The following is a 13,381-nucleotide window of genomic DNA, read 5'->3' on the forward strand; positions in this document are numbered from 1 at the left end:
TTTACAACAAAAAAAATATATCTAATTAAATAAAATATTATTTACAGAAGAATTTTATGTCTTCTTCGCTATTTTATTAATATTAATTTTACAAATCAAAGTTTAGATCAAAAATAATTTATTTGATTGATTTTAACTGAAAAGTGCCATCCTTGAAATCTTAAAAACAATTTAATTGTATCAATATTACATGCCGCTGACCAGCAAAAAATATTCCTTACACTTCAAGTCAATGTGCTAAAGTCGCGTGACTGCCGCATCACGTTACTAGTCTAAACATAAAATATAAAAAAAAATTTTACAAATCAAGTTTGATAAAATAATATTTGATTGAGGATATTGCATACCTTGATATTGATTCCTTACACAATAAAAAATTTTATTTATGATAAAGGATAATGCTTAATTTTGTATGATACAGTATACAAATATTTTATTTATTTTCTAGGATTAATTTAATTTTGTTTGAATTCATCCACAAAAGTCATGCGGATTTAATAAAATTAAAAGTGAGATCACTCATGTCCAATACCTAACTTCCTTGTATATTTCTAGTTAAATACATAATATCAACACAATTAAACTGGCATATTTTTATGTATGATAAATTCCTTTAAAAAGATGAACCTCTATCCAAAGGTCACCTCTCTTTAAAGGTCACATATTTAAGGATCCTGTAGGTGACTGCTAAATACAGGTTTGACTGTAATTATAATAAGCACTAGTGCCTCTTTCATTTTATTATAGGCTGATGATTAGCTTTATAATACATGTAATAAAACAGACAGAAAAGAAAATATGAAATCAGAAGAGGATATGTAAATGATAAATCTCTATCAGGTGAACTCCTACAAATATCAACTGACATTTAATTAATTAAGGGAATCCATTGACAAACTCTGTATTCTCATTTCTGTAGCTGTTTGTATTTTGTTGTTTGGACTTTGTCTGAGAGATTGTTGGTATGAGTATAGAGCAGCCTGGAGGTTCCCTGTCACCTGTTGACAAATCCCCAGAATCTGCCACGATATGTCTCTGAGATATAAAGGTATAAGCCGTCCCTGATCATAGTGAACAAGGGTCTGTAGTTCATCTAGAGATGTTTGTGCTCGCATTGTGTCTACATGTCTGTAGCACAAAATCTCTAGCATGTATAACAGTACGAAGGGCGGGATGAATAATACAGACATTTGTCTCTGTAGAGAAGACTGTTGTTCTGGTATCAGTTCACTGATGTAATGGATTCTATTGCAAAGTATGATATCCATTGCTAGAGCCTGTCTCATCTTTGTAGACCAGGACTGTCCCCCTACAGCCTCAGTATATATCTCTCTATATACATTATACGCATACATCACATAAGGCTGTGCTAACTTGACCTTGGTTATCTCTATTATAGATAAAGCTTCTTTGTATCTAAGTGTCTTGTAATAATACATGGCTATGTACAGCATTTCTGTAATACAGCCAGACTTTGCTGCTAATTTCAGCATGTGACAGGACATTTTGTCAGCTCTATAACTCAGTTTGTTGTCAGATGTGTAAGTTTCCATGTGTAACACAAAAGCAGTGCTATGTAGGACACTAGCGGTCATGTTCTGTAGCATAATGACTTGATACTGTGTCAGGAGGGGTGAACCTATCATCTGTTCTATTGTGTGTAGACGTATAATGCAGCTTTGTATGTCCAATTGTCCTTGTATTGTGTAATGAGGTAGTGTTTCTTCAAATAAATCTCTATCAAACTCATACTCAGAAATCAGAGTATGATCATCTGTACAGATGGAGTTTCTGGGGTTATAGAGGACATCTAAGATACAAGATCTAATGGAGGGACTACGTAGCAGGAATGCTAAACCCTTTTCATACAACTCTGACAGTCTTCTAAATAATTGCTGTTGTTTGACACCATGAATTTTACTCAGAAACATATTGTTGCCTGGAATGAAAAAGTTTGGACAGACTCCCTCATACACCCATTTGAGGATGAGTTTAAAACAGACCCAGAAACACGCCAGGAGATTCTGTGGACACCATTGAGGTATTGCATTTTGTTGAATCCCCCAGAAAGCTGCCGTCTTCATGTGATAGGAACACAGTAATTTATCATCTTCACCTACTCCATTGTTAATTATTTCTGTTAGGAACAATTTGAGTAAGGCGTAAGTTAAGAATTGACAGTGATTCATTACATACACAAGTTTTTGTTCTGCTAGGGAAAAAGAAATTCTCCATTCATGATCTTCATGATTTCCTAGCTTATGTCCAATTGCTACAAAATGACATCCATTTTTCACTATATCATCAACAACATGAGACTGGGGCCATGAGTGACATCTGTCTATCCATGGGGAGGCAGATGGAGGCCAAAAGTCACTGACGTAACAGAGGGCAAGATCAAATTCTAGTGATCCATATGTTCCATTGGCACAGGGTCCATGTGGAGTGATGTTAAAAGGAAATGACTCAGATAAAAGGGTCTGTCTGTATTTATGTGGAGTGGGGTTATAAGGTAGTGATAACTCAGATAAAACGATATGTCTGTGTTTAGAACTAGATACATAATATCCGTTATTCATTCTAACACATACTATCTGGATTTTTCTATTCACGCTTGGTGACAGTAAATATAACAAAGTAAATCCTGGTGGACTATCAGAACAGTCACAGAGGATCAGTGTTTGTCTGTGTGTGTTGTAATACTGAGACTGAGATAAGTCCCAGATCACACGGCGATCATGTTTCCAGAACATTATGTCTATATCTGATCCTGTCAGTCTGAGTCCTTCTCTGTGACTTCCACTCACCATCCTACTGATCTCATCACTTGTTTTCTGTTGATTTATCACCATCTCACTGATGTCCACCGCATCTCTCCTCATGGCCACCAGTTGTGAGGTTCCCACTTTACGACACAGTCCCACAAACACTGACTCTGATATGTGTTGTATGGCTTTAGTACTGAAAATGATTAAAGTGGAATTTATACTTTTGTATAATTAATGTTTCACTTTTGTAAATCTATAATTTGATAATCATAATTGATAATTTTGAAATTCATAAATAATAAAATAAAAAATACTTCCTCAACTGAATCAGTTATTTTTCAACTCAACTAAATCATTCATTTCTTTTAAATAGTAAAATTTATAACTGAACGTGTCTATGATATGTATATTATATGTTTTAAATTCAGTGGTGTAAAAAGTCAAAACCAATTTTACTGTCAACAAATTACACTGATTCAGATGATTTAGGAATTGTTTTTCGTGTTATAAATTCTTGTTATGAAAACTTACATTTGTGAGCTTCTAATGGAGTCCATTTTCAGTGGCATATATTCCTTTCTGCTAATGTGTACTAGTGTGAAGTCACAGATTTAACCTGAGGTGCAAAGTGTGGGTAGACAAGGAGCTTCCTCTCAATAGGTATTGGGGTCAAGCTCAGACACCGACGATTTTAATTTGACAAGTGAATATAATATTGTAGACGTATCTCAGTTAACTCTGCTTAAGAAAAATGAAAACTTTCTTACTGAATCAAATTCCGTCAAAATGTTAAATTTCCTACTTACCCAATATAACTCCAGTTATCAATTTCGTTTCCTGCATGTATTATGGACTCCTGTTACTTTCGATGAAATTTTCTGATACAGACTTGGGATTAACGACACTTGAACTTTGGCTTAAAATATTTCCTGCTATGGAATTAGTTTTGTCCTTAAGCAAAAGTGTAGCATTATAATAGGATAGGTATCAAATTGTGGATTGCTAAGAATGGTTTTTATGTCCCGTCATGAATATGGCCGGGCAGATAGTGTTCATCTTCTGTCCTTCCGTCACACTTTGCAGTTAGCTCAGTTCAAAGCTCAGATTCAAAGAAATTAAGATATTTTCATCAAACTTCATATGCTGTTACATGTACATATTGATGAGAGTCACTCAGGTGACCTATTGCTGTCTGTTTTCGTCCGTCGACGTGCGTCACAACTTGATGTACTGGCCCCGGGATCAGGGGTTTTGGTTTCAAGATGGGGCTCTATTGATTATATAGTGAAAATGCATTAATTCTTTGAAAATCTTCTCTCCTCCTAGGTATTAAATAAACCAACGAAGTACATAGTTATGATGAGCAAGAGAATGCCTCTACCAATATTATAGATTTTATGACCCTAGGGTCAGGAGTTCTGGTGTAAGGGTGGGACTCTTTTGATTATATAGTGAAAATGCATTATGTCTTTGAAAATCTTCTTTTCTGCTCCTAGGTATTAACTGTGTGCATAGTTATGATGAGCAAGAATGCCTCTACCAAAATTGTGAATTTTATGGCCTGAGGTTTAGAGGTTCTTGTGTTGGGGTGGGGCTGTACTGATTATATAGTGAAATGGAAATATAAGGAATCACTGTCTAGTTAGTAGAGTATACTAGAGACATCAACGATATCGGAAAGATGGGATAATTTATGCATAGCGGGCTTCGCCAATTTTGAACTTTTATCTTGAATCAATTTCTTTTGATGGTGAGTTGATGTAATAGGAATGTGTTTCAAGAGGCTGGCTGAAAATTTTTAAAACTACATGTACTGCCACTTATCAAATGGAGTGAGATTTTATATGAAAGGATCTATACTTTTTTTTTTACTTATTTCATGTGTCAGGATTTAAAGAAGACAAAAATTTTAAAAGTTATTGACAATATTCCAGGAAATTGATTTCTCTGTGGACACTGTCTTTAACAAAAAGTCAATGAATTTGAAATCAAATTCTTCATTAAAAAATATCTGCTCACATATAACATTCTTCAATACTGGTGAATTTTTAGAATATATTTTTTTTTCTCCTTTATTTTCCAATAAATAATGTGTAAGCAGATATATTGATATTGATATGATTTGATATTTGTGTAAGGATATAGTTTAAATACTTTTAAGAATGTGTGTTGAGAAATAAAAAAAAATATTGGTCATTGTTGTCTTAATGCATTTAGGGGATTTCAATCACAGAAAATGTGATATAATTTTCGAATAGGCATAAACATATTGTTTTATTTAAAAATGAAATCATTTGGCAGGATATATGTGTACATTGTCTTAGTATATAAATGAAATAATATATTTATTTTGTCAACATGCTAAAAGTATCCTTATTATTTTTTTTCTGAACTTTAAAAAATATGGTTTATGTTCATAAGGCATTGTGTCCATATGCATTGAAGCTTTTGACACTTCTCTACAACCATTAGATAATTTGTCAATTTCAATTTCTGTGTTTAAATAATGAGTATGTGTGATATATTATTTTTAACAATATGCTTCATGAACATAACTCAGTTCTTTTTGTAATTTTAAAATAATCTCTGATTGTAAAATGTTTAGTGTCTTGACCGTTACGAACATAATAGCTTTCAGTATGATTGCTAAAATGACACCCAATGAATCATAAGTTTGGCTCAGGAAGTCCGTAGCAGTGGTAAAATTATAAATTGGAAACCAAATTAGCAAGGTGGCGCAGCTATCTGCTAGAAATCATGGCGATGCTCAGTGTGCCCATGTGTAAAAAAAAGTTACGTACATAATAGATTCAGTAAGTATATTCATATTGTATCAATTTTAGTGAATGTTTCACACATCATTGTGTCTTTATACCATGTAGATATTAATCAGAAACTAAAATATGTAGCTTATGACCATACAAAATCATATGTATTGATTACATCATGGTGTATTTTGTTTTATATATTTTTTTTTCTTTCAGATGTACAAGAAATGACTGAATTATGTTCGTAACAATGACACAAAGATCCACAAGACTCAAAATAGAAGACCTGATAATTTATTTGTCTGCATTTATTCTCCTTGAAAGCTAGTCTATTATTAAACTTTGAAATGGTATATTAAAAGTATTAAAAACAAGTGTTCGATTGTCTTTTTATTATTTTCTTTTTGTTCTATTTTAAAGCATGATTCAGAGTTAGGTGTCCATGGTACTTACATAATTTCTCCTTTTTTGAAACTAGAAATAAAAATTGTGACTTTTTAAATAAATTCCTTTTAATATAACATTAAACGGGATCTCATCATACCTCATTGATTATATAATTTTCATATTTTTACATCTTGTTAAATTCTAGTAACATGGCACTTGTTTAGTGCTTATGTAAGTAACGGTGCCCGTTGGTAATCTTGAATATATTTTCTGATTATAATGGATATGGCAGAAATAAGTCATGCAATAAAACATGCAAACTAGACTTTATATACCTCAAAAAGGATTCACCAGAAAAGAATAGCTTATTGATTTAAAAAATAGTCACTGTGGACACCAAGTTACGTACATAAAATTTCAGACATGCTTGTACATTTGGACACCTATCTCCTCTTTAAAACTTCAGATTATCTTCCAATTATTTTTTTTCAGAAGCAGGAAAGTTACTGACTCAATTAATATGCATAAATTTATGAAATTTATTATTTGTAAAAATAGCCCTTTGGTCACACATCTGAATTCAGTACTGAAGAATGAGTTATATGCATATGATCTTAAAATTTCTTATTCTACATGTTTTAGACTTTTCTTTGGATAAAGCCTGGTTAAATTTCTGATTTTCTGATAGGGAATCAATTTACATACAAGGCACGTAAATTAAATTTTACTTTTAAAATCAGCATTATCTTTGTTTCTTTTATGAATTCTACAATCGGAAATGGTCAGGAACCTTTTGGTTTAAAAATAAAATGAAAATTCAGAGTTCCCCTTTAAATTCAGGAATCCCTCTGAAGAAGATTATTTTTTTTTAAAAAGTAAAATATCTTACTGGTATGTAAATTGAATTCCTATCATGTCATTTGAATGAAGACAAGGGTATAGCGTTTTCCAATTAGTTGATTTAAAACATCTTTAATGGCTGTCATGAACAAGGGACTAAGTGGTTTTCATAAAATCCGAATTTTAATCTGAAACACTGTTGCTGTAACTAATGAGATTTTATGGAATTTAATTAAAGTCCTAATTAACTGTTGAATTTAGTTACATGTTTGCTGAGCTGGTGACCAGTTTACTTTAATTCCAGTCAGTGCACCAGCCTATGAAGTTAAAATTACTTCTGATCAGAGTGTGACTAAAATCCTCAGAGAAAAATTAAATTTTTGTCTGAACTTTTGGATCCTGTATGAAATTTGAAGAACGGTCTGAACCATGAGATATTTTAACAAAACATACTTTCTCCATAGTGGTACCTTTAACTCCTAACTACCAAGTGAATTAAAACTACTTTGAGTTTGTTTATGAGGTCTCCTGTGTATAACATTAAGACGCCTCTATGTAATTGTATAGTACTATAAACTGGAGAGTGTTTTCTTTATTTTCTCCTTAATGTTCCCTTTAACTGAGATGGTTCTTTGTGATTTGGTGTGAAATCAAACAACATTTCTATGTTAATGTGTTGACACTGAGTTCACCAGTAAACCCCGTGTCTGACAGGGGGTTATATTGTACACACTGATTAACTGTCTACGATCCTCCTTATTAATTGACTTTCGGATCACTTTTAAAACATATTATTTTGTGCTCAGTATCATGGACCAGAGGAAAATTCCATTTCTTTAGGGTAAAATTTTATCTTTCTAATGAGGTAAATGAATTGTAAATTGTTTTTGAGCTGAAATCATTTTTACTTTCTTTGTATTTTGCAAAATGTTGGTAGAAATTTCTCAGTATTGTGTCTTCTCATTATAACAGTTTTTTAATGACATTTTTTCAAAACTGTTGCATTGTGACGATAGTTCTAAAATATTGTCTCTACGAAATCAATATAAACATGATTGATCATCTTTTCTGCATAGGTCAAATTGTTGAGCCAACAGGTAAAAATTATTAATTTAAAGGAGTGCAAGAGATGTGGGCAACCTTTGCATTAATCCCATTGTGTTGGAGAGACTAGATTCCGACTCGCTCAAATTCTCCAAGTGCAGTGTAGATACCAAGAGTGTAGGCTACTTAATGATGTCCCAACAGACAAAAACATCTAACAGAAATGGGAGGAAAAGCCTGGGATATTAATACGAAAGTAGCAGAAGGTAAGTGTATTATAGTTCTGAAATAAACTCGGATAATTGTGCTTGTAATATTTTAGGAATGATCAGTGGTGGCTTCAAAGAGTCTCATTTAAATGCCTTCTGAGCAGTGCTAAACATTCCAGGAATTTCGGAGGAAGGTCTAAAGGAAAGTAAAAAGGAAGTTGGCAGTACACTGAGTAAAGTGGCAGATGGAAGTTGTCGAACCAGCCTATTAGAGGAAGTAGAAAAAGTACATTTACTTTCATTGGTATTTGTCAAAATAATTTGAATTATTGAAAAAAAAAATATGTCATGCATGATAATTATTGGGTCTTTTTTTTAGCCAATGATCTGGGGAAAATTGTTCCTCATTTATATGGTAAGAATACTACTTGCAAAAAGAATGACCATATATTTACGTTTGACGTTGGCAAGAAAACTAATTTTGCTTTTTCAATATTTTTAGATGTTTTTAGAAATTGGTCTAAGTTCATGATAATGAATGAATTGTTTATTTGTATTAGCGTATTTAATCTTAAAAGGAGACCATTCCATGTATGTCACCTGTTGCAGGAGTGAACAAACTGGTTTCAAACCAAAAAAATTGCCATATGGAAAACCTCTAACAAGTAAACCTCTGAGACCAGCTCTAGAAAAGCTGTTTGAGAAGTATGCAGACCGGGCGAGTTGGTGTTGATGGGATCCACTCAAGTGAAAGAAATTTTTAACCACATGGTCTCTAGTAAAGTGCCTAAAAGAATGTACGTTTTTTTTTCAAATTTATGCAATGATAAAAAGCATGCAAATAGATAAAACATATACCTTTTATTAATTGGACTATGTTAACTAAACTGTTCATAGGTTTTATGGAGGTTCAGATAGTCTGCATAGTAAAGTATTTGCAACTGTCTGTCAGAAAAATGAGGGGTATAATTATATAACAAAGGTATACAAATGAAAAAGATGTTCCTGGATGTTCTTTTGATTTTCACACATGGCAATTTAGGCAATATCTATAAAGTAAAGTATTTAAAAGGAAACATAAAAAATACCCATATATAGCCTAAACTTGTTTGTGTAGTTCTTGTTCTTGTCTTGTTTACATTTGTTTATTTACTTACCCAGTTTCATTTTTAATGCATGATTAATTTTTAAGGGTTTTGAAAGTTCTTAGAGAATCATATCTTTAAAGTGTTTGAATTTATTTTTAATACATTTTAATGCAGACACATTTGATTTTTTACTCCATGAAATATATAATCTCTTTACTTGAAAAAAAACATAATATTTATTATATGTTTTACATATTGATAAGGATCTGTTGATTCTTCTTTTTCTTTTCCAGAAAAAAAAATCAATTTCATATTTGTTATTTTTCTCAGGTGAATAAAAGACTGACAATGTCTCCTGGAAGATACACCCTCAAGCATTCCAGGATCCTACAAAGCAGACTGAAGCTGAAGCGATTACAACAAGCAAAGCGGAGCACAAAGTGGAGACGTTTAGAGCTGAAGTCAGAGAGGTCTGCAAAAGATGCATCACAATCTGTTCTTTATTGATTGATAATATGTTGTTTATCGACCCTCTCGAGAATTTTTCACTCATATTGAGATTCCAATCTGTTCTTTAAGGTAAGTCAGATAAATACAACTTATCTGAAGCTTAATTTATATGTGTGATGTTTGTTTTTACCTATCATTTTTTTCCGAACATTTCTATTGCAGCGGATACATACAGCAGCAAAATTGGTTTGAGTGATGAAGTTGATTCTGACGACATTTCCTTTGAATAAATTAGATCAACTACCGAGAACCAAAAAATTTTACGTGGTATTTGACCTAGAGACTACTGGTTTAAGTTTGTGAACTAGTTTTTTCTTTGTAAAAATATCGATAATATAAATATTATATTTTGGTTAAGAGAATTGTGTTGCACTTGACTTAGAAGTATACACTATGGGAGTTTCATTATTTCTTTTATTTATTTCAGCCAGGACATGAGACATTGTTCAGATTGCAGATGTATGTGGAGAGAGAGAGAGAGAGAGAGAGAGAGAGAGAGAGAGAGAGAGAGTTCAACATGTACTTGACACTGCAGTCCCCAGTTAGTCTTTATTCATCTGCAGCAACTGGACTTACTTTTGTCGGTGGTGTGCTGAAGCATAATGGCAAAAAGGTAGACCATAAAGAGCCCCTTGAAGGACTTCTGCTGTTTGTTGGATTTTTTAAGACTATTGACAGCTAACCTATTTTGGTTGGGCACAATATACGATGTTTTGACCAACCCGTGTTAATGAATCAGCTAGTCAAATGTAAATTACTTGACAGTTTTGCTAGAACTGTCACTGGTTTTATAGATACCCTACAAGTGTCTAGGAAATCTTTCAGAAAATATTATGTTAAAGATTTTAATCAAGTCACTATTGTAAATACTTTCATTGGAAAAGATTACGAGGCTCATAATGCTATTGCTGATGTGAAGGCATTGAGGGAACTTTTTGAAATGAAGTTGTTGGCTCTGTGTACAGCTAATGATGTGTTCACATTGAAGTATTATATCATAAAGAAGTCTTGAGAGCCCCTTGTGAGGGCAAAGATTGTATCTTCCATGATTTCAAAGAAGTTGATTGCAAATTCTCTTAATTTGTCTAAGTTGGTGCTAATCCACAAGAGGGATCCACATAATGGGTTACGAAATGTTTTAGTGAACCGTTATCAGGTTCAAAGCAACCTAGAATATCTAGGTCATTTAATGTAATCAACGAATTCGTTGAATATTTGAATAGCTGTGAATGATAACTGTTTGTATGTATTTTAATTTAGATAATACAGTGTGTAAAATAAAGGTCTAACAACTTGTATGGGAGATTTCAGTGAACACGCAACATAACGTTAGACTGTATTTGTTTTTATAAATTAGCCACAGGCTGCAAAATGCTGACTGTTAATATTCTGTAGTTTACTTATGTTTGTGTATACTGTTGAACACATATTTGGATGTACTTTGACTCAGTATAGTGGAAAGAGTAACGATGATTCAAAATTGATAACTGATTAAGCTGTCGATTTTCATTTCATTTACTCGAAAAACAGATACATGTACATGTATAATATGTGAAATATATCTGTTCTTAATGGCACACAGAAAGTATTATAGGTTTTAAATTTGTATTATATTCTAAAGAATGTTGTTCTTTTGCAGTTATGCATCTATGAAATGAAATAAAAGTCATCAATAGCTCTGTATTTTTTATCTTCCCTCATTTGAAAAATCTCAATTTGGACAACGAAATGTATGAATAAATGGTTGTGCTGAGAAAAAAATATGCTGACAATGTATCAGTGAATACACGTTTTATGTGCATTTCCTGTCATAAAAACCGTAAATGCTGAAAATTCATGTTTATTATTAAGTATAAAAGCCTTGGCTAACCATTAAAAAAGTTCGAAATGTAGAAAACTATAACAGGTAAATTAACCTAAACCACGTGTCTGTGATAAAATGTAAACCTAGTAAACTAGCATGCTTTGTTGTTCTGTCATGGAATTGGACAATGAATATACATGTGTGAAATAATAACAATAGACATATAATATCTTCTTGGACACGCATATCCCTCTAGTGTGTGAAGACCCGCCCATTGATCACTCATGTTTGAAAACTACAAACATCTTTGTAGATTAAATATCATTCGTCGTGGAAAAAGGGGCCCCAGGTAGCATTTATGACACATCATCCTATGTCTTGCGTCCTGTTCATTGCACAGTCAGGGATGCCCCCTCTGTTTTAGTAAATCTGTTAAAATGGCCTCAAATTCGATATGCTTATAATAAAATAAAAACAAAGGGGTAACAGAATGAGGAGAAATGTGAATGGTAACTACATGTAGTATTAATTTGAATGCCTGGATAAGGGGAATTTATAAAGTTGATATTTATTTAAGTAAAAGAGAAAGAATATGAGACGCAAAATATTACTGGATTTTGTATTCAGAAAATTCCAAAATGATAATCTAAAATTATAACTTTGTTGTCAAGTCTTCTCTTTTATGGTATCAGAAAAAGTGAATTTTTTAAATTAAAAGTTTTATTAAGACCATTAAAGTTTTATTATGTATTTTAGATTTTCCAATAGTAATACTTTGTGAATATTTCATAGAAGAATATCAATATTATAAATGTATATATAAAGTTCGTTGAAGAACCCAATGAGGTACCATAAAAACGTTGGGATTGACACATAAATGGAGCCATAAAATAAACATATTTCTATTTCATATTTCTCAAAAGAACTCTGAAAATGCTAGAAAAACCAGAAAATATATTTGAAAAAAAGCCACTCGTTCGTATATAATAGAACAGACAGTTTCTTAGTTTAAATGGGACTTAAAAGATTGTCTACGAAGGAGCAGATTATAGTTTAAACTCTTGCAAAAAGTTTAAGTAAATTCATTGATCTTTACTCTTGTGAAAATGGTATGATGGTTAAGAATATTGCTTATGTACTTTTCGAACAACCCTCGTAGATATTTTTTTTAGATCTTTTTACCTAAATAGCCGCTTAGGAGATATAACTAAATGTTTTTTGTGGTACTTGACATCTCAAGAAGAGAATTGTTCAAAAATGTTTCTATACCAAACGAACTTATTTTAGACAGTCCCTAAAATTACAAGTTTTTTTCGATGACATTTTTTATCCACGGAAAGTTCAATATTTGGTTTGAAGAGGTGAAGGAAACTTATTTTTTAGTTTCAGCAATGTTCATTTTTTTATCCAACAGCTTTAAGGCAAAAATACATAGTGGCCTTATTGAAAAGAAACAGCGACATCAAATGTTAAATGATTGAAACACAAATGGAGCCATAACATAAACATATTACTATAATAAAATGCTAAATATATAATGGTTTAGGCCGGATGCAATTGTTAATTTAAAGAGAGCATTTAAAGCTAAGTATGATAGTTTGGTAAAGCTTCTTGGTAAAATAAAAAAAAAATCTATGAAGCCATATTTCCCGAATAAAAATCTTTATAATCCAATATTAAACTTATCGGAAATTTGCGGATGACAGTCATCAGTTTTATGAGCAAAAATATTTTTTTTTTTTTTACATTTTTACATCTCAATGTCTTTCATTACAGAATAATTCGTCCATTTGAGTATAAAGTAGAAACAGGTAGTATTTTCTACCGACCAAGCCTATGTTTCATTGTTTTTGTTAGAGATAAACAAAATATTGATATCATTATATTATTTGAGTTATAAACTAGTAAAATCAATTCCTTAATCGAACATTATTAGTTATTAAAAAAAAGACAAATACATGTA

General features: G+C 31.9%; 1 protein-coding gene and 1 long non-coding RNA gene across 2 annotated transcripts; one reads left to right on the forward strand and one right to left on the reverse strand.

Moving 5' to 3' along the window:
* Positions 1–440: 440 nt before the first annotated feature.
* LOC134255027 (uncharacterized) lies at positions 441–3,613 on the reverse strand. Its single transcript, XM_062737558.1, has 2 exons — positions 3,300–3,613; positions 441–2,961 (listed from the first exon to the last, which is right to left on the reverse strand). The coding sequence occupies exons 1-2, from the start codon at positions 3,335–3,337 to the stop codon at positions 873–875; spliced, it is 2,127 nt and encodes a 708-aa protein (XP_062593542.1). The 5' UTR covers positions 3,338–3,613; the 3' UTR covers positions 441–872.
* Positions 3,614–3,797: 184 nt separating this feature from the next.
* On the forward strand, positions 3,798–9,909 carry LOC134255028 (uncharacterized). The gene is made up of 4 exons (XR_009989432.1): positions 3,798–8,073; positions 8,196–8,302; positions 9,435–9,683; positions 9,777–9,909. It is a non-coding gene; the product is annotated as an uncharacterized LOC134255028 (long non-coding RNA).
* The last annotated feature ends 3,472 nt before the right edge of the window (positions 9,910–13,381 follow it).

This window comes from Saccostrea cucullata, unplaced genomic scaffold (assembly GCF_032062105.1).
Source record: "Saccostrea cucullata isolate Sc308-1 unplaced genomic scaffold, CSIRO_AGI_Scuc_v1 ctg2003, whole genome shotgun sequence".
In the NCBI taxonomy this organism is placed as follows: domain Eukaryota; kingdom Metazoa; phylum Mollusca; class Bivalvia; order Ostreida; family Ostreidae; genus Saccostrea; species Saccostrea cuccullata.